Here is a 21,656-nt window from a genome sequence, read left to right as displayed (position 1 = left end):
AACATACCTATTTAAGTCAGTGCTAGAATTAAAATTCACCATCCTTCAATCAATGTCTCAATTTCTACCTTCTATTTGCAAAAACTTACCTGAGAATAAGAAAACTCAAGACCTGTAACAGAGAACATGACCTCCCCAGCTGTAACCAGGGCATATTGTGGTAGCTGCCATGCAATGGACATTTTGTTGGCTGGAATGTCTTCAGTCTTCCAGGCCTGAAGACCCTCATTGGTGTTCTTAGTGAGAGAAAGAGAAAATGGACTTATCAGTAGTCTCAAGTAAATATTCCTAACCACAGCATTCTACAATCTTATATCCATCCTTTGTGTATTTTCATTATTCTGCCACTTTCAGGAAATTGAGCATTTTCACACAATTCCAGCTTTTCAAAACTTCTTTTGGTAATATTATACTCACTTGCCTAGATTCAATCAGATATCATTATTGACAGAGACTTTAAATGAGAGAATTTTTTGATATTGCAGTTTGGATTTCTACCATTTTGCCCTATCAGGCATTTTGATCCTGGACAACACTTTGAACATAAAATGGAATCTGAATTATACGAACAAAGTAAGTTTTCAGAAAGCATTTTCTTGAGAAAAGCTTAATTTCTTATTCCACTTTCTATGTAAGTACAATTAAAGTGCTTTTAACATTTGCTATTTTGATTTTTAATTTACTGAAATTACTTTTATTAGAATGAATTACTCTCTTGATAACACATTGAAGTTTTACTGGTCAATTTTTAAAAATGTATGTCAAATGCCACCTACTATTTTGATTTATCTTCATTGGCTTTTTTCTTTTTTGAGACAGGATCTTGCTCTGTCACCCAGGTTGAAGTGCAGCAGCACAATCACAGCTCACTGTAGCCTCAAACTCCTGGGCTCAAGCAATCCTTCTGCCTCAGTCTCCCAAGTAGCTGAGACTACAGGTATGTGCCACCATGCCCAGTTAACTTAAAAAGTTGAAATTTTTTTGTAGAGATGGAGTGTCATTATGTTGACCAAGCTAGTCTCGAGCTCCTGGCTTCAAGCAACCCTCCTTCTTTGGCCTCCCAAAGTGCTGGGGTTACAGGCATGAGCCACAGTCCCTGGCCCAAGCCATTATATTTTAACTCAAAATTTACACATTCAAATTTTGTCAAAAAGATGTATTTTTTCTCAATTTCAGAGCCTGCTAGCCTACCAACCAAAAAAAGTCCAGGACCAGACTGATTCACAGCTGAATTCTACCAGAGTTACAAGGAGGAACTGGTACCATTCCTTCTGAAATTACTCCAATCAATAGAAAAAGAGGGAATCCTCCCTAACTCATTTTCAACATCATCCTGATACCAAAGCCTGGCAGAGAATCAACAAAAAAAGAGAATTTTAGACCAATATCCCTGATGAACATCGATACAAAAATCCTCAGTAAAATACTGGCAAACCGAATCCAGCCGTACATAAAAAGCTTATCCACCATGATCCAGTGGGCTTCATCCCTGGGGTGCAAGGCTGGTTCAACATATGCAAATCAATAAATGTAATCCAGCATATAGACAGAACCAAAGACAAAAACCCCATGATTATCTCAATAGATGTAGAAAAGACTTTTGACAAAATCCAACAGCCCTTCATGCTAAAAACTCTCAATAAATTTGGTATTGATGGAACTTATCTCAAAATAATAAGAGCTATTTATGACAAACCCACAGCCAATATCATACTGAATGGGCAAAAACTGGAAGCATTCCCCTTAAAAACTGGCACAAGACAGGGATGCCCTCTCTCACCACTCCTATTCAACATAGTGTTGGAAGTTGTGGCCAGGGCAATCAGGCCTGAAAGAAATAAATAAAGGGTATTCAATTAGGAAAAGAAGAAGTCAAATTCTCCCTGTTTGTAGATGACATGATTGTCTATTTAGTAAACCCCATCATCTCAGTCCAAAATCTCCTCTAGCGGATAAGCAACTTCAGCAAAGTCTCAGGATACAAAATCAATGTGCAAAAATCACAGGCATTCTTATACACCAATAATAGACAAACAGAGCCAAATCATGAAGGAACTCCCATTCACAATTGCTTCAAAGAGAATAAAATACCTAGGAATCCAACTTACAAGGGGTGTGAAGGACCTCTTCAAGGAGAACTACAAACCACTGCTCAGTGAAGTAAAAGAGGACACAAACAAATGGAAGAACATTCCATGCTCACGGATAGGAAGAATCAATATCGTGAAAATGGCCATATTGCCCAAGGTAATTTATAGATTCAATGCCATCCCCATTAAGCTACCAATGACTTTCTTCACAGAATTGGAAAAAAACACTTTAAAGTTCATATGGAATCAAAAAGGAGCCTGCATTGCCAAGACAATCCTAAGTCAAAAGAACAAAGCTGGAGGTATCACGCTAACTGACTTCAAACTATATTACAAAGCTACAGTAACCAAAACAGCATGGTACTGGTACCAAAACAGTGATATAGACCAATGGAAGAGAACAGAGCCCTCAGTAATAATACCACACATCTACAACCATCTGATCTTTGACAAAACTGACAAAAACAAGCAATGGGGAAAGGATTCCCTATTTAATACACAGTGCTGGGAAAACTGGCTAGCCATAAGTAGAAAGCTGAAACTGGATCCCTTCCTTACTTCTTATACAAAAATTAATTCAAGATGGATGAGAGACTAAAATGTTAGACCTAAAACCATAAAAACCCTAGAAGAAAACCTAGGCAATACCATTCAGGACATAGGTGTGGGCAAGGGCTTCATGTCTAAAACGCCAAAAGCAATAGGGCTTCATGTCTAAAACACCAAAAGCAATGGCAACAAAAGCCAAAATTGACAAATGGGATCTAATTAAACTAAAAAGCTTCTGCAGAGCAAAAGAAACTACCATCAGAGTGAATAGGCAACCTACAGAATGGGAGAATATATTTGCAATCTACTCATCTGACAAAGGGCTAATATCCAGAACCTACAAAGAACTCAAACAAATTTACAAGAAAAAAGCAAACAACCCCATCAAACAGTGGGCAAAGGATATGAACAGACACTTCTCAAAAGAAGACTTTTCTGCAGCAAATAGACACATGAAAAAATGCTCATCATCACTAGCCATCAGAGAAATGCAAATCAAAACCACAATGAGATACTATCTCACATTAGTTAGAATGGCAATCATTAAAAAGGCAGGAAACAACAGGTGCTGGAGAGAATGTGGAGAAATAGGAAAACTTTGACACCGTTGGTGGGAATGTAAACTAGTTCAACCATTGTGGAAGACAGTGTTGTGATTCCTCAAGGATCTAGAACTAGAAATACCATTTGACCCAGCCATCCCATTACTGGGTATATACCCAAAGGATTATAAATCATGCTGCTATAAAGACACATGCACACTTATGTTTATTGCGGGCACTATTCACCATAGCACAGACTTGGAACTAACCCAAATGTCCATCAATGACAGACTGGATTAAGAAAATGTGGCACATATACACCATGGAATACTATGCAGCCATAAAAAAGGATGAGTTCTTGTCTTTTGTAGGGACATGGATGCAGCTGGAAACCATCATTCTCAGCCAACTATCGCAAGAACAGAAAACCAAACACGGCATGTTCTCACTCATAGATGGGAATTGAACAACGAGATCACTTGGACACAGGAAGGGGAACATCACACACCAGGGCCTGTTGTCAGGTGGGGGAAGAGGGGAGGGATAGCATTGGGAGATATACCTAATGTAAATGACTAGTTAATGGGTCCAGCACACCAACACGGCACATGTATACATATGTAACAAACCTACACGTTGTGCACATGTACCCTAGAACATAAAGTATAATAATAAAAAAAAAGATGTATTTTTCTATAAAATTTTGGTTCAAAAGAGATTTTTTTCAGGGTGAAGTTTTTGTTAGTATTACCAAATATATGTGATCCCACAATCAACTTTTGTTTCTTTAGTGTAAAAGTACTTTAACTATATTTATGTTTTTAGCTATGGTTGGTTTTATGTTGTATCTACTAATATCTTTTATTACAAATGAAATAACATTTTGAAAATTATATGTATATTTATTGAAGGGGCTCAAAAAGAAAACAGAAGAAAAAATTATATGTATGTATTAGTCCTTTCTCACACTGCTGTAAAGTACTGCCCAAGGCTGGGTAATTTATAAGGGAAAGAGGTTTAATTGACTCACAATTCCACATGGCTGGGGAGGCCTCAGGAAACCTACAATCATGGCAGAAGGGGAAGCAAGCTTGGACCTTCTCATATGGTGGCAGGAGAGAGAAGAGTGAGGAGCAAAGGGGGAAGAGCTCCTTATAAAACCATCATATCTCATAAGAAGTCACTCACTATCATAAGAACAGGATTGGGGAAAGCGCCTCCACGATCCAATCACCTCCCACCAGGTCTCTCCCTAGACATGTGGGGATTATGGGGATTATAATTCAAGATGAGATTTGGGTGGGGACACAAAGCCTAACCATATGAATATATTTCTTGAAGTAAAACTTTTATCAGGAATTAGGTGTAATATCCAGATACATGAGACAAAACAGCATAGTTAAAATGTCATGGTCAAAAGTCCTTCAGATGAAAAGTCTTTGACATCTAAATGCCCTTAATCCTCTGAATCAAATGGTCATTGGGTCTAAAATAGTAAGATAAAGGAATCTTCTTTTCCTTTAGCTGACAGTGTAAATAATACCTAGGCATCTGTTTGTGTTTTCTCAGCATAGGAAGAGACTATGGCCAGAGCTTCTAAATCAAAGTCAGATACTTACATGCTCATAGGCAGGTAATTTAGTCAATGAAAGAGGCTGCAAGGAAATGATGAGGCCTATGATGAACTGGACAGCACAGGTCCCATCTCAATGGCACAGCCACTACAGCACCAGACAGTTGACACAGTAATAGCTGTTAGGAAATCTTCTGATTTTTTTTTCCCAAGAAATGTTAGTAATACAACTTCTTAGGTGTAATGTCTTGAATTTATTGGCAATTAATTCTTTTGTTATTTTTGTCAATACTGTGCAGGCCAAACAAGACAGGACTATGAAAGAAATTGGGCCTCCAGACCTATAATTTATGGCCTCTACTGTAGATGCTTATTAGATCCTGGTATTCAGAAACAATACATATGGCCTCTATCTTGAGTGGCATATGAGAGACAGAAGAAACAGAAAATGGAATAACACCAGGAACACAAGCATCATGGGCTGAATCATGTCCCCCAAAACTTGTATGTTGAAGTCCTAAAACCAGGTACCTCAAAATATAAACTTATTGGGAAACAGATTTGTTATACATGTAATTAGTAACACTGAAATAAGGTCATTAGGGTGGGTCTAATCCAATGACAGGTATCCTTATTAAAAGGGGGGTAAATTTGGACACAGTCGGATACATAGGAAGAACACCATGTGAAGATGAAGGCAGATATTAGGATGATTCTTCTATACACCAAGGAATACCAAATATTTCCAGCAAATTGCCAGAAGCCATGGCAGAAGCATGGAACAGATTATTCACAGCCCTCAGAAGGAACCAGTCCTACCAATACCTTCATCTCAGACTTCTAGCCACCATAATTGTGAGACAATGCATTTCTATCCCATAAGCCACTCAGCTTGTGGTGCTTTGTTACAGCAGCCCTAGAAAATTAATAGAATTATAGCCAGGCACAGTGGTTAATGCCTGTAATCCAAGCACTTGGATTGAGGTTGAGGTAGAAGAATCGCTTGAGTCCAAGAGTTAGAGACCAGCTTGGTCAACATAGTGAGACCTCTTCTCTTTTTAAAAAAAATTTTTTTTTAAATTAATTCATCAGGGTAGGACATGTCTGTAGTCCCACCTACTTGAAAGGCTGAGACAGAAGGATCACTTGAGCCCAGGAGTTTCAGGCTACAGTGAACTATGATTGCAGCACTGCACTGCATCATGGGCAACAGGGCGAGACCCTATTTCTAAGAGAGAAGAAGAAAGAAGGAGGAGGAGAAGAAGGTGGAGGAGGAGGTTAATAGAATTAGGTTGGTTTAATATCTAAAAATCAATTGTTGTGATACACTGTATCAGTAAAATAAGGGACAAAAGCACATTACCATCTCAATAAATGCAGGAAAAGCATTTATAAAATTCAACTCCTGTTCATGGTAAAACAAACAAACAGAAAACTCTCCAACAAACTAGGAATAGAAAGGAACTTTCTCAGTCTGAGAGTATCTATGAAAAATCCACAGGTTACACACTTAATAAAAGACTGAATGCTCTTCCCCTAAAAGTATTTCTGCTTTCACCACTTCTATTCAATATTGTACTAGAGGTTCCTGCCAGAGCAACTGACAAGGAAAAGAAATAAAAAGCATCCAGATTGAAAATGAAAAAGTAAAGCTATCTCTATTTGCTGATGATATGATCTTTTATGTAGAAGGCCTAAGGGATCCACTCAAAAAACCCATTAGCACTAATAAATAAGTTCAGCAAGATTGCACAATGCAAAATCAATATACAAAAGTAAACTGTTGCAATGAAAAATTTGAAAATGAAATTAAGAAAAGGATTCCATTAATCACAGCTTCAAAAAGAATAAAGTAAGTAGGAATAAATTTAACAAAATAAATGTAAAATGTATACTCTGAAAATAACAAGTTCTGTGCATGGCGGTTCATGCCTATAATCCCAGCTACTCAGGAGAATGAGGAGAGAGGATCACTTGAGGCCAGAAGTTAGAGACCAGCCTGGGCAACATAGCAAGACCCTGTCTCTAAAAAGGAACCTTAGGCTGGGCATGACGGCTCACACCTGTAATCCTAGCACTTTGGAAAGCCAAGGCAGGAGGATTGCTTGAGGCCAGGAGTTTGAGATCAGCATGGTCAACATAGCAAGACCCCAATCTCTACAAAAAAATAAAAAATTAACCAGGAGCAGTGGTACATGCCTGTAGTCCTAGCTACTCAGGAGGCTGAGGCAGGAGTGTCATTTGAGCCCAGGAGTTCAAGGCTACAGTGAGCTATGATGGTGCCACTGTGCTCCAGCCTGGGGCACAGTATGAGACCTCATGTCTAAATAAAAGAAAATAAACTACAAAAAACTGTTGAAAAAAATTAAAGAAGACCTAAATAAATAGAAAGACATCTCATGTTCACTGACCAGAAGACTTAGTATTGTTAATATGGCAATACTTCTTCCCTAAAATGATCTTCAGACTCAGTGAAATCCCTATCAAAATCCCAGCTGGCTTCTGATCTTACGATGATCCTAAAATTCATATGAAAATTCATGGGACCCAGAATGGGCAGACCAATCTTAAAAAAGAAGAAGCCTGGAGACTCATACTCTCTGAATTCAAATCTTACTATAAAGCAACAGTAATCAAGACAGTACGGTACTGGCACAAGGATAAACATACAGATCAATGGAATGGAATTGAGAGTCCAGAAAAATGGCCTTACATTTATGATCAATTGAATTTTGACACAAATGTCAAGACCATTTAATATGGGAAGAATAGTTTTTTCCAGAAATTGTCCTGGGACAACTAGAGGTATACATACAAAAGAATGAGACTGGATCCCCTACCTTATACCATATACAAAATTTATCTCAAAATGAATTAACTATAAAACTCTTAGAAGAAAACATAGGCACAGATTCTTATGACTTTGGATTAGGTATGACATCAAACACACAATCAACCGAAGAAAAAATAGATAAATTGAACTTCATCGTAATTAAAACTTTTTCTACTTCAACAGATACCATCAAGAAAGTTAAAAGACAACCTATTGAATGTGAGATTTTGCAAATTATATATGATAACAGATATATCTAAAAATATATAATGAATGCTTACAACTAATAAAAAATACAAATATCCCAATTAGAAATTAGGCAGAGGATCTGAAGAGATACTTCTTCAAAGAAAATACACAAATGACTGATAAAGACAAGAAAAACTGCTCCAAATCTTTAGCCATCAGAGGAATGGCAATGAAAACCACAATGAGATGCCATTTCACACCCACACTAGAGTGGCTATAATAAAAAGACAGAAAACAAGTGTTGGTGAAGATGTAGAAAAATTGCAACTCATACATGTGATTGGTAGAAATGTAAACAGTGCAGTCACTTTGGAAAAATCCACAAATGGTTAAACATAGAGTCACCATGTGAGCCAGCAATTCCACTGCTAGTTACCTATCCAAAAGAAATGAAAACATATGTCCATATAAAAACTTGTACATGAATGTTCATAACAGCATTATTCCCAAGAGTCAAAAGGTAGAAACAATTCAAATGTACATCAATTGATAAATAAATAAAATGTATTATGTCCATGCAATGGAATATTACCCGTCAATAAAAAGAAATGAAACACTGATACATGCTACAACATGGAAGAGCCTTGAAAAACATGCTAAGTGAAAGAAGCCAGACACAAAATAGCACATATTGTATGATTCCATTTATATGACATGTCCAGAATAGAAGAATTTATAGACAAAGTAGACTAGTGGTTTAAGAGGAAATGGGGAATGACTGCTAATGGGTACATTATTTTTTGGGAGGGGTGACAAAAAGTATTCCTAAATGGCACAAATCTGTGAATATAGTAAAAACCATTGAATATATATTATTGGATATATATTCCTTCTATATAATGAATACTTATTAACATATATTGACTATACTAATATATTTAAAATCATTGGATACTTTAAGTGGGTGAATTTTATGGTATATGAATTATATCTCAATAAAGCTGTTATAAAAATGGCACACCAAAGGGATCAAGTTAATTAAATTAATTAATTAGTAAAATAAATAGAACTTTATAGATCGGGTTCTCATCAAACCTCCAGAAATGTTCTTTTTCTTATTCACTATCTTTTAGTCTTTAATACAGTGTGAATAGTAATGAAATAACAAAATTAAAGTCAAGATGGACATCAAAATTAAAATCAGAGGTACCCTGCCCCGACTGCTAGGACAACTGTTTTTGACAGACCACAATTAACTGATCCCCAAACTTTGTGTAGAGATTGACATTACTATCAGTTTCAGTATTTCAGACTGTGACATGTTAGCAGATCAAATTTCCAGAGAGTAAGAAGATCTGCATATGAAGCCGGTCAAGAAGACATGAATACTTTTTCATAAATAACTGTTGTTTGCTTGGAGACATAATGAGACTGGAGCAGGCCGTGGCATCTCACAGTCATGGCTCAAGATAAATTATGTCTCTCCTTCCCCAAGACCCTTTGCTTGTTGTTGATCTTATCTCTTAACATCCCCTACAGAGACAGTGGGCTTTCTAAAGTCACTGTAGGGCCAGGTGTGGTGACTCATGCTTATAATCCCAGCACTTTGGGAGGCTGAGGTGGGTGGATTACCTGAGGTCAGGAGTTCAAGGCCAGCCTGGCCAACATGGCAAAACCCCATCTCTACTAAAAATACAAAAATTAGCTGGGCATGGTCGTGGGTGCCTGTAATCCCAGCTACTCAGGAGGCTGAGGCAGGAGAATCACTTGAACCCAGGAGGCAGAGGTTGTAGTGAGCCGAGATCGTGCCACTGCACGCCAGCCTGGGCGATGAGAGTGAAACTCTGTCTAAAAAAATAAAAATAAAAATAAATAAAGTCACTGTAGAACCTGTCATCTTACACTAGAAATAAATATATGTGTCTGCTTTGCCACAGAGTCTTCTCTTTTGTTTTCTGCCCCTGCCTAGAGGATCCCAGGAGAGAGGGTGAGAAGGTGGCCGTGAGCTACTTACATTAGTAATAACAAACAGATATGCTGCACCAAAGTCTAGTAGACCCAAATTCAGAGAAAAGTTCTTATCTTCTGTTCTACAATGCACTGCAGGGTATCTGGAACAGGATGAATTTAGATTAGAATAAATATCACAGCTTAGAAAAGCATTCCCATTTCCAGGTGAAAATGATCTCATCTCTCTACTGATGGTGAGGAAAGCAGTGAAGCTACTAATTATCTTTGAAGAGAAATGTTTCTTGGAGTGGGTTATTTTCATGCCAGGCTTCTGTCCCTGATTTGAGCTCTTTATAGCCTGTCAGGTATTTTCTAAAATATTCAACCTAAATAAAGTAGTTACAAATCATATTCTTTTGTGAACTTAAGTACCATGTGAACTTTCCTCATGCAAATCTTATGACTTAGTAGAACAGGCTATAACAGTGAACCTGAGAAGATAAGCTCTAACTAATGAAGTGCCAATTCAAGGTTCCAAAGTACATTCTTCAGTAGAAATGGAAACCAATAATAAACTTTGAGAAACTCACAGAAATGGACTGTGTTAACTATACAGAGATGGGCTGTGTTAACTATATAGTGTGGTCTTCACAGCAATCGTGATCTCAACATATCTGTGCAGAAAAAAAGTGAGACTGAGGGAAGGAAGCAAGAGTTGGAAAAGATCAGGAGTGCGTCTACACTCAAAATTAGCCCGCATGCAGGCCGGGCGTGATGGCTCGCGCCTGTAATCCCAGCACTTTGGGAAGCCAAGATGGGCGGATCACGAGGTGAGGAGATCGAGACCATCCTGGCTAACACGGTGAAACCCCATCTCTACTAAAAATACAAAAATTAGCCGGGCGCGGTGGTGGGCATCTGTAGTCCCAGCTACATGGGAGGCTGAGGCAGGAGAATGGCATGAACCTGGGAGGTGGAGCTTGCAATGAGTGGAGATTGCGCCACTGCACTCCAGCCTGGGCAACAGAGCGAGACTTCGTCTCAAAACAAAACAAAACAAAACAAAACAAAATTAGCCCACATGCACCTAAGTTCCCTACCTATATTACAAAGATAGCTCTCAAAAAACAATTATTGACAAAAGTAAAATGTCCACAGGGGCAATGCACTTACTCTCCTCTTTGCACAGTTCTATAAGCAGACACACCATAGTCTTCACCAACATTGAGAGAGGTATCTTTACTCAGGGAGATGTTGACATCTTTATGCAGAGTGTTAACAAACCTGAGGGCAGAGATATTATTTACATATCAAACAAACAGGAACACCTGATTAAAGAGGGTAGGGACCTTTTATGTTTTGGGTATAACTATATCCCCAGTGCCTAAGTGCCTAGAATAGTGGCTGGCACATAAAAGGTACATAATGTATATTGTTAACTAGACAAATGAATGATCCCACAGGTAAAAAGTAATCCATAGTCTTAGCTGTCCCTAACTTTCTTTTTCTTGAACTTTTATCTCTCACATCCTCAGCAGACCTCTAGCTAGGTGGACACTATCATGATCATTCATGGCAATCTGAGTTTCCTCACTAGTCCAACTTAGGTGTATCTAATTTATTTCCCTTATAATGGTGGAATCTATCAACTGAGACTTTACTAAGAAAAATAAGATAATTATGCATAAAGAAATGATAGTATTTACATAAAACCCATATCTTAACCTCTTATAAATTAAGCCCAATGTGACTTATGCAAAACTCAGACTTCCAGCCCAGAGTAGGTTGCTATAATTGTTTTGGAGTCTGCAGAAACTTTGGACCCTTCCAGAACCATCTTTCTATTTTTCTGAACCTGGCACCTAGATTGTCCTCTCAGGAAGGGTTTTTGGTACATTTCTGTTTTGACAGCTTTTGATTTGGTCTCTGGCCCCAGGCATAAGAAGGATAGTTCCCTCTAGAGTCCTGAATGTTGATTCCTAGACTTTAGATCATTCTACACTGACGTAGAAAATGCCCCTCTGGAGGTCCATGGCTCTCTGACCTCACATTGTCTTATTTTGAGCTGTTTACTTTTTTTGAAGCATATTCAAAAGCAAGTTATTATGACTGTCCTACCCTTCAGTGAAATCCAGACTTTTCACTAAAAGTTCTCCTCTAAAATGCTATTCTCAACAGCAACCACTTGACCTTGGTGGCCATAGACCTGTGTATCTGTCCATTTCATATCTAATACTGGCCACAGAGAACACATGTCCTCTTGGGTACTCCATCTCTGTAACTGTCCCTCGCCTTTTGACAACACCCTTCAGCCTTATCTGGATTCAAAACTAAGTCTTTTGGCTCCAAATGTGTACTATACCATGATGCCTCTATAGGCTTATAACAAAAACTATACTTTAAAAGATATATATTCAACTATCAAAAAGGAAGGGAGGATTATTTTCTCACTTCCAAATTTCTCTCTGACGATCACAAAGAGAAAAGTACTCAGTTATTTTCCTGAAAGCAAGATAAACAGATAAAATACAGCAGAAAGAATTTATGCCCCAGAGTACAGGGGGCTTACACAGATAGGGTCATCTTTGAATCCCACATGAGAAAAGAAGCCTATCTGCCTCTCACTGTCCTAGAAAATGCCTTTTGACACCAGTGCCCCTGGCACTCTAGGAGAGGGAATTCCTGTTCAGAACAAGTCCAAGATTCGAGAAAACAGAGTGGCTTGGAATCTCTTTGACATTCAAACCTCACAGTTGTCATCCCATTGATTGTTTTGCTTTCTGTATCCTTTACCTACAACAGAGGAAAGTAAAAATCAGTAACAGCTGATGAAATAAGACCTATACTCAGAAAATTTGATCATCAGGCAGATCCTTGGTAAGCATTGATAAGACAGTCATATTACTTTGAGATGACAACTTAAAACACAAGCAATTCCTCAACTTACCATCATGCTGGAGATACTGTTCCCATCTTCACGAATGACAAGACTGTACCAGTTCTTCTCCTGCACAGAATGCTCAGTGTAGAGAGACAAATTGTGATATTTCAGGTGGAAGTGAAAATTCTGGCTTTTTGTTTTCAGGTGCAGTTTGGAATACCGTGGTGTTTTCTGTAAAATGAAGACCATAAATTGAAGGTCACATACACCTTCTACTCCATATTGGACATTACAATGTTGTAGCATCTCAGAGTAGGTGACCTCATCAAATATTTTCAACCTAGTAATTCCTTTCTTTAACCAAGTCATTTTATTTCTTGGAATTTACCCTAAGAAATAATCAGAGGTATGCACAAATATTTATGAATAAGAATGTTCATTATAGGATTATGTATAATAATAAAAACTGAATACCTATGTGGAAATGTCTAAATAAACTGTGGTATATCTATAGAATAGAATATTATATGCCCATTAAAATCATGTGCTCAAAGATTATCTAAAGACATGGGAGGATGCTTATGATACAATTAATGTTAAGAAAAAATCAAGATCAATATAGCATATAGAGTTGCTAATTCATTCAGGTACACACCTCACCTGAAAGGATTTGATGGACTCTATCAACAGAGAATTGTTTTCATTTCCTACCACTGTCACTTTCACATCATCATCTGCCAGATTCAAGACTTGTAGGAAAACCTCCTGGGGACCTGGCTGGGCAGGGGTCATTTCCTTAGAACAAAGAATACATGTCAGAATCACCAACAAATAATCCTTCAGATACAATGACAACACATATCTCAGTTGTTTCTGACAGCCTAGTCCACTAGCCAAGTAGACATAGTTTTCTCCCTTTGAAAAATATTTGGCTTAGAAAACTCTAAAGGCAGTTTGGAGAGGGAAACATCAGTTCAATGTAGCAAGTACCAATGCCAGCTTACAAACTCCATGCTTTTTGACTCAGCTGTGGCCTCATCCGTAATAGTGGCTATTCAATCTGCCAAAAGGTTTTTACTTGAGTATCTAGAAAGGCATCACCTAAGCCTGTGTTCCCTAAGGAGATGGCTATCTTGGATATTAGTGTTTGAGAATTCCCTGAAAATACATTCTAAGTCACTCAGGTGGGAGGTGGGCCTCATTTTGCATTGCTGTTTTACCACTCTATCTACTTATTTATCACAAATACTTATGATACACCTCTTATAAAAAAGGTACTGTGCTAGGTCCCAGGAAATCATGATCGAACAAGTCAAAAAGAGCAAATAAGAAAGATATGATCCTTCCCTCAAGGAGCTTAAGAATTACTGAACTCACATTTATTTTTATCTCTACAGCTGCTGCAACTGCAAATGCCAGGCACGCTAGGATCATACCAACAGCCATTTTCCTAAGTGATCTGTGGTGGAAAGGAGAAACAATTATACCTAAACTTTAGACTCTTAAGGATGAAATCCAAACTCTGTAGCCTATTATTAAAGACTGCATTAGGCTGTTCTTGCATTTCTATAAAGAAATACCTGAGATTGGGTAATTTATAAAGAAAATAAGTTTAATTGGCTTATGGTTCTGCAGCATTACAGGAAGCAGAGTGTTGGCATCTTCCCAGTTTCTGGTGAAGCCTCAAGGAGCTTTCAATCATGGGAGGAGCCAAAGGTGGAATAGGCATGTCACATGGTGAAAGCAGAAGCAAGTAGTGAGGAGGTGGGAGGTGCCACACACTTTTTTTTTTTTTTGAGACGGAGTCTCGCTCTGCCACCCAGGCTGGAGTGCAGAGGCCAGATCTCAGCTCACTGCAAGCTCCGCCTCCCGGGTTTACGCCATTCTCCTGCCTCAGCCTCCCAAGTAGCTGGGACTACAGGCGCCCGCCTCGTCGCCCGGCTAGTTTTTTTTTTTTTTGTATTTTTAAGTAGAGACAGGGTTTCACCGTATTAGCCAGGATGGTCTCGATCTCCTGACCTCGTGATCTGCCCGTCTCGGCCTCCCAAAGTGCTGGGATTACAGGCTTGAGCCACCGCGCCCGGCCCACACACTTTTAAATGACCAGATCTTATGAGAACTCATTCACTATCATGAGGATAGCACCAAGGAATGGTGCTAAACCCTTTATGAGAATTCACTCCCATGATCCAATCATGTCCCATCAGGCCCCACCTTTATCATTGGGAATTACATTTCAACATGAGATTTTGGTAGGGACAAATATCCAAACTATATCATTCCATCTCTAGCCCCCTAAAATCTCATGTCCTTCTCACATTGCAAAATACAATTATGCCTTCCCAATAGTCCCCCAAAGTTTTAACTCATTCCAGCACAAACTCAATCAAAAGTCCCAAGTCCAAAGTCTCATTTGAAATAAGGCAAGTCCCTTCCACCTACGAGCCTGTAAAATCAAAACAACTTATTTACTCCCCAAATAAAATGGAGGTATAGGCACTGGGTAAACATTCCCATCCCAAAAGGAAGAAACTGGCCAAAACAAAGGGGCTACAGGTCCCAGGCAAGTCTGAACCCAGCAAGGCAGTTATTAAATCTTAAAGTTCCAGGATAATCTCCTTTGACTCCACGTCCCACATTCAGGGCACACCGGTACAGGGGGTGGGCTCCCAAGGCCTTGGATAGCTCCACCCCTGTGGTTTTGCAGAGTTCAGCCCCTGTGGCTGCTCTCACAGGTTGTTGAGTGCCTGTGGTTTTCCAGGCCCAGGGTGCAAGCTGCCAGTGGGTCTGTCATTCTGGGGTCTAGAGAATGGTGGCCCCCTTCTCACACGTCTACTAGGCAGTGCCCTTGTGGGGACTCTGTGGGGGTCACGACTAGGACACTGCCCTAGTAGAGGTGCTCTCTGGGGGCTCCACCCCTGCAGCAGGTTTCTGCGTGAACACCCACGCTTTCTCATACAGCCTCTGAAATCTAGGTGAAGGGTGCCAAGCATTCTTCATTCTTGCACTCTGTATGCCTGCAGGCTTAACACCATGTAGAAGCCACCAAGGTTTATAGCTTGTATCCTCTGGGGAAACAGGCATGTCACATGATGAAAGCAGGAGCAAATGAAGGGTAGGGAGATACTACACACTTTTAAATGGTCAGATCTCACGAGAACTCACTATCATGAGGACAGCGCCAACGGGATAGCCCTAAACCATTCATGAGGAATTCATCTGCATGATCCAACCACCTCCCACTAGACACCCCCTCCAACATCCAACATTGGGGATTACATTTCAACATGAGATTTGGGTGGGTACAAATATTCAAACTGTATCAAAGACTTTTCCTGATTTGATCCCAATTACTTTTCTTTTTTAAATCCACGTTTCCATGACCAATTACTTTTCAAGGTATTTTCTAGAACTCCTCTTCATACATTCTTCTTTCTTCTTTTTCTTGAGTCACATTGAACTGCTCTTGTCTGTGATATACCACATTTACTCACCTCCATCTTTGCTTATGATGGTTTTTCTATTCACTATGTCATAATACCAAAAATAATGACAATACAACAAGGTTTATTGAACAAATACCATATGCCAGGTGCTGTACATGATTTACATCACTTTCCTCTGCAGAAATCTGTTGACCTTGGCAGGGGAAGGACATTTTCTTTTCTACATCTCCTTGGCACTTGATCTTAGGCCCTTCTTAGGACACTTATTTTACCTGTGTGGTAGTTGCAGTTGCTTTATATATATATATATATATATATATATATATATATATATATATATATATGCTCTAGCCCCCTTACTAAGTAATAAACTCTTTGAGGGAAATGTTTTTTTTTCTTGATATATATTTTCATGACACTTGGTCCTAAACTTCCTGACATCTGCTCAATGAACAGGTGAAAAAGGGCCATTTTCATTTGGTAAAGTGGTCATCAAAATGAATTGCTATTAAATCAAGAATGAAAGAAGGCTTGAAACTTTCTTTTGTCAAACTCTAAAAAAGACTAATCCTTCTATTTAGAAAACATTTCAGGCAGTAATTGGGAACAATTCAGTTCCCAGTCCTACTAGGTTCCCCATTTGTTTCATAGACACAACAGGAGATTTAAAGGGATTAGTAGTCATCAAAGGCCTTGAGTTTCTTTGAAGAGACAACATTCAAGAACAAAGAAGAAAGTTGATTTAGGAGCTAAATTTCACATATTTTTGGTTTGGCATGAAACCTAGACCTGCCCCTTCAATATCACACAGTTAAATCCACAGTAATGGCTTTGACTCTCATTAATTAGATCTAATTCCCATTTTTCAGGGTCAATAGGCAGTTAGTCTAACATGGAAAAATAGAAGCAGATAGATGATAAACCAAAACCAATCATCACTAAGAAAAATACTGACATTGAATATTTATCAAACTGGGCAAAGACTGAGTCAATTTAGAGTAATCCATACAGGCACAGTGAACACTTACGAGAAGTTAATTCCACACTTGGAGACCAGACGATAAATGACAAAGTCAAACAACGGGATGAAGATAAGAACCAGAAGGGGATTTAGAACCTGTAACACCATGACAAAAAGGATTAGCTACAAATGTTCTCCTATCATGAGTGTGAGCACTGCACTCATTTGCTTGTGTATACTCTGTCTCACATCAACACACACTTTTGTCATTGTAAGTACAGAATGATTCCACGTTCCTCAGCCCATTTACACCCAAGACCCTATTTCCCTTGCATAGCATTTTAGCTTTCAAATATCCCAAGAGACAAGTTTCATTCTGAGCCTGTCTTTCTGCCAGCCTTACTGTGAGCTCTTTCCTCTCATGACTTCATTGCTCACAAAACAAGCCTTACAATGTCTTTTATAACATTTTCATTATACTATCTTGACATGGAAAAAAATCCAATGCTTATACTTTACCTGTGGCAAATTAAGTACTTAACAGGGGATTGAAGGAGAAGTGTGGGGCTTAAAGAGAATGTTTTCATGTCGAAGCTTGGCCCTTATCAGTGTACAAGGAGAAAAGCATCAAATTATGGTTGTTAATCCTTATACTGCAGGTGGAGGTAGGAATAGATAAGGAAACAAATAAGCCCCCATGGCTATAGAAGAGTCCCATACCTGCATCTGGTCCGGCTGAAGCACAAAAAAACCCTGAAACATTATAACAAATCATATTTAGATGATATCTGAAGACAAGAAAAAAATTGTTGGCCTAGATCAATAATTTTGCTAGTTAGCAAGTGAGAAGCATATGAGAGAAAATTCATCAGGTCTTTGGTTCAGGGCCACTATTTTGCTGTTAAGATTATTTGGCGGATGGGAACAGACTTGGGAAAGCTTCTGGCTATGTTTGCCAGGCAGACGGGCCTAAGGGAGAAATTCTTTTCTATGTATTATGCTTTCCTTAACTTGAAAGGAAATAGAGTCAGTGCATTTTTATTGATCTCAGCAACTGTAGTTCTAGGTTGTAAAAATATGAAGGACAAGACATCATGGTTAGGGTGAAGACTGTCCCTGACATATAGTGTTTCCAAAGTTGTTCTCCAGAGGGCCAACAAGAAGACCACCATGGTAAATAAGAGACAACCAGAGGAAGGGAAAAGGTAAAATTATATTTTGCAGGCTCCAAATAGACTGACTAATAAGACCCTGGTATCATTCTACTCTGTCCTTTTGAAAACTGAGAGGATAGAAAAATAATATACTAATCTGGGAAAAGATCAATTGGGAGCAGTGGTGGTACCTTATTTGAGTGGGCTAAAGAATGGAGTTTGGAAAAAGAGAAAATAATATGTATAACCTTCTCATTCTTTCCATATCCATATATACAAAATATTCCATTTCCCACAGGTCCTCTGCTGTGATCCTTGTTGAAGAGATAGACCAATTGTGTAGTAGCGCCACTCAAACCTGTCCCTGCTGTGCACTGTGATAGGCTTAGACAGAAGAAAATCACTATCCCAGGTATGTAAGACTTCATTTGCTAGTCTCTCAATACTTCCTTCTATACATTTAAACTTTCTCATCTTTATGTTCCTGATTTCTAAAAAGAAGATTCTGGTTTTGATTTCTAAAGAGAAGATTCCGGTTTTTATTTCTAAACTAGCTTTCTTTATCTTTGCCTACACAGTACCTTCAAGCTAAAAGCACTTCTCTGAAAATCTTATTAGTTTTCAGGCAAAACCACAAAGAAATTAATTTTTCCCCAATATGGATGTTGAAGAAAATAATAGACTTCTCTGGAAAATCTCTTCTACTCACCAAATTCCCATTCATCCTGATGGCTTGCAAAGTCCATCGTGAACCCTAGGGCAAACAGATCCTATTATGAGAAATCCCTTTCCTGTGAGAGGGAAGTGGCTGTAAGGAGGGGTAATGTCCAAAAGAACTATTCTTACCTGCTGATCCAAAAGAGCCCAGAACATGGGCAATGGGATATAAAGGAATAGTACCCTGGTTAGTGCCTTCACATCCATAATGAGTTGCTTCTGCAAAAAGGAGGAAGAATAGGCAGAAATGCTAGAAGTTCTGTACATGGCTTTCTTGCTTAAAGTAGAAGTGTCCAAAAAACAGTAGAGAGGAGGTTGAATGCAGTAGGATAGAATTATTTTGAACATTAGGAAAGACTGCATCAAGCCATAAGATGTTTCTGCATTTCCAACTTACTGGATATTTCTCAGCTGCCCAGTCTAGCCAGTGCTGTCGCTTTGGAATGTCTCCAGAACGGTTCTTGAAACGATTGGAAATAGCAAACTAGGGCAGAGCATAGACATCATGGGAGAGACAAACAGAAAAACATCCTCTGCCTTTTCCAACTTATCATACCTTCCTTCAAACACCATACTTTTAGTGACTTATTCCAACTCTTTGAACTAATCAGGCACTGAATATCAGAATATTTCTGATATAATTTTATAGGCACTGAATTTCAGAATATTTCTGATATAATTTTATAGGCACTGAATTTCAGAATATTTCTGATATAATTTTATCTATCACTTTAAGAAAGAACTTGCCATTCAAAACAAAAAATAACAAAAAAGAAAAAAGTTATCTGTCTATACATAATTACATTTCAGAAGATTTTGCCAATTTAAAAAGATAATTACCTTTTTTAAACTTAATGGTTAAGTAGAGACATAAGAAGAAGACTGGTTAATCTCAGCTTGTTAAAAAACATGGAAATAGAACAGAGGTCATTGAGAAAAATGTATGCCCATGTTTGAACGCCAAGATTCTCAGCATAGCATCTCTTTCTTTTGATTGAAAAAGGCAAGAAAGCAATTTATGGACTTACCCAGATACATTTGAAAACTTGAGCCACTATGTTTCCTTCAGGGGGTGGTTTATTGTATATTTTGCTTCCCATTGCAAACACAGCTGCAGTTGATACACAAACAAGTTTCTTAGCTTCTCATTTATTAGGTTGGTGCAAAGGTTATTGCAGTTTTGCCATTACTTTCAATGGCAAAAACCGCAATAACTTTTGCACCAACCTAAATAGCACATTCAATATATCAGTGCTAAGGGCAGGCTGCTGAACTGTGGGAGTGGCTGGGAAATCTTATAAAGAGGGAACTGACTTACATTGCCTGACTTTTGGAGTTATCAAAATTACAGGAGCTAAGAGAAGATAAAATGGTATATTGTTAAGAGAGATATCTATTGAGACTTTCATGGAATCACAGAAGTGGAAGTCATCTGTGACTTCTTACTCTTCTTTCTCCATCTCCATATCTGAAATGTTACCAAGTTTTATTGGCCCTCTTTCTTTAATGTATTGCCTATTTGCCCCCTCTTTCACTTTACTACTGCTACCACTCTTGTTAAGGACTTCACAACTTGTACTTTGGATTATTAAAATGCCCACCAAACAAGTTTCTCATTCCCTAGTCTCTTCCTTCTTTAATCTGATGCCAAATGTTTCTTTCCAGGATCTATTAATACTTAACTCACCCAAACTCCTGGCATGAAAGACCTTCCCAAATTCACTGTTATCCTGATAGTTATTGTTAGCCCTACCATCTATTTGAAGGTTTATCACATGTAACTTGCTAAGCATTTTACATACATTAACTGATTTAGCTTGACAAAATATGTACCACTGTCTCTATTTTATACATGAAGGAATATTAAGAAAATTAAGCACCCTGTACAAGGTTACACTGCTAGAAGATACCAGAACTGGACTTTTGACCTGAGGCTTGACTGACTCAAAAATCTATGTATTTAATCCTTATAATGCATCTCACTCACTAATTCTTAGACACTACTGGTAACACAGGTGAAAAAAACAAGGTCCTTGTCCTCAAAGGAGCTCACCTCAACCTGCTGTTTCCCACTTTATATTTCATCAATCTTTTTGAGGTACCCTATGCTGTAACCATTATTCATCATTTTGACAAACACTTCTATTCTATACAATTTCTGTTCTTGAGCTCATTCTGTTTCTTTCAGCCCATATCTCTGTCCTTTAACCACATCTCCACAGCTAATTTAAGGGGATTTCATTTCTTTAATTTTCCTTTTATTTTCCAAATTAACAATGAGCTGGTATTACCTTTGTAGTTATAAACCAGTGGGTTTTTTTTTTTTTTCAATTTCATTAAATTAAACTCAATAGAAAAACTCCATCTTGGTTCCCTCCCAGATGCACTTTCCTCCTTAACAGATTTCCTAGCTTCAGCATGATGCCCCTCTAGTAGATCCTCTGCTAAAGATGATTTTTTTCAGGGACCAGTAGCATTTTCAAGTATCCTTACACATCAGAATGCACAAATCACTTTACTTTTCTCTCCCATCACTTTTTAATATCTCCATTCCTCTCAGTCAGATTCACTCTACCACTTTTTCTCATTCATCCTCTCAATTTCCCCAAAGCTTCTCCAAATAGCATCCTTTATCTATAACACCCTTCTCATGGTTGATAGAAAAAATAGTTCAGTGGAGGAATGCTAATCCTGAGAGTCAAGTGGGCAGATAAAAAAGTACCTAGAAGGCTGGGTGCAGTGGCTCACACCTGTAATCCCAGCACTTTGGG

General features: G+C 38.4%; 1 protein-coding gene across 2 annotated transcripts in view; it reads right to left on the bottom strand.

The window, feature by feature from the left end:
• SLC15A2 (solute carrier family 15 member 2) overlaps nt 1–21,656 on the bottom strand; it is a 53,045-nt gene that overhangs the window by 3,316 nt on the left and 28,073 nt on the right. For both annotated transcript variants that reach the window (XM_010370525.2, XM_030941800.1), the window contains exons 8-20: nt 19,914–19,996; nt 19,283–19,369; nt 19,015–19,104; nt 18,878–18,922; nt 17,735–17,767; nt 17,082–17,170; nt 13,985–14,066; nt 13,268–13,402; nt 12,674–12,838; nt 12,473–12,519; nt 10,900–11,010; nt 9,791–9,887; nt 90–236 (exon numbers count right to left, since the gene is read on the bottom strand). In XM_010370525.2, the coding sequence (XP_010368827.1) occupies nt 90–236; nt 9,791–9,887; nt 10,900–11,010; nt 12,473–12,519; nt 12,674–12,838; nt 13,268–13,402; nt 13,985–14,066; nt 17,082–17,170; nt 17,735–17,767; nt 18,878–18,922; nt 19,015–19,104; nt 19,283–19,369; nt 19,914–19,996 (1,211 nt within the window). The remainder of the gene's footprint in view (nt 1–89; nt 237–9,790; nt 9,888–10,899; nt 11,011–12,472; nt 12,520–12,673; nt 12,839–13,267; nt 13,403–13,984; nt 14,067–17,081; nt 17,171–17,734; nt 17,768–18,877; nt 18,923–19,014; nt 19,105–19,282; nt 19,370–19,913; nt 19,997–21,656) is intronic.

The sequence above is a fragment of the Rhinopithecus roxellana genome, chromosome 1, assembly GCF_007565055.1.
Source record: "Rhinopithecus roxellana isolate Shanxi Qingling chromosome 1, ASM756505v1, whole genome shotgun sequence".
Classification (NCBI taxonomy): Eukaryota; Metazoa; Chordata; class Mammalia; order Primates; family Cercopithecidae; genus Rhinopithecus; species Rhinopithecus roxellana.
This window is presented reverse-complemented; position numbering and strand designations above follow the sequence as displayed.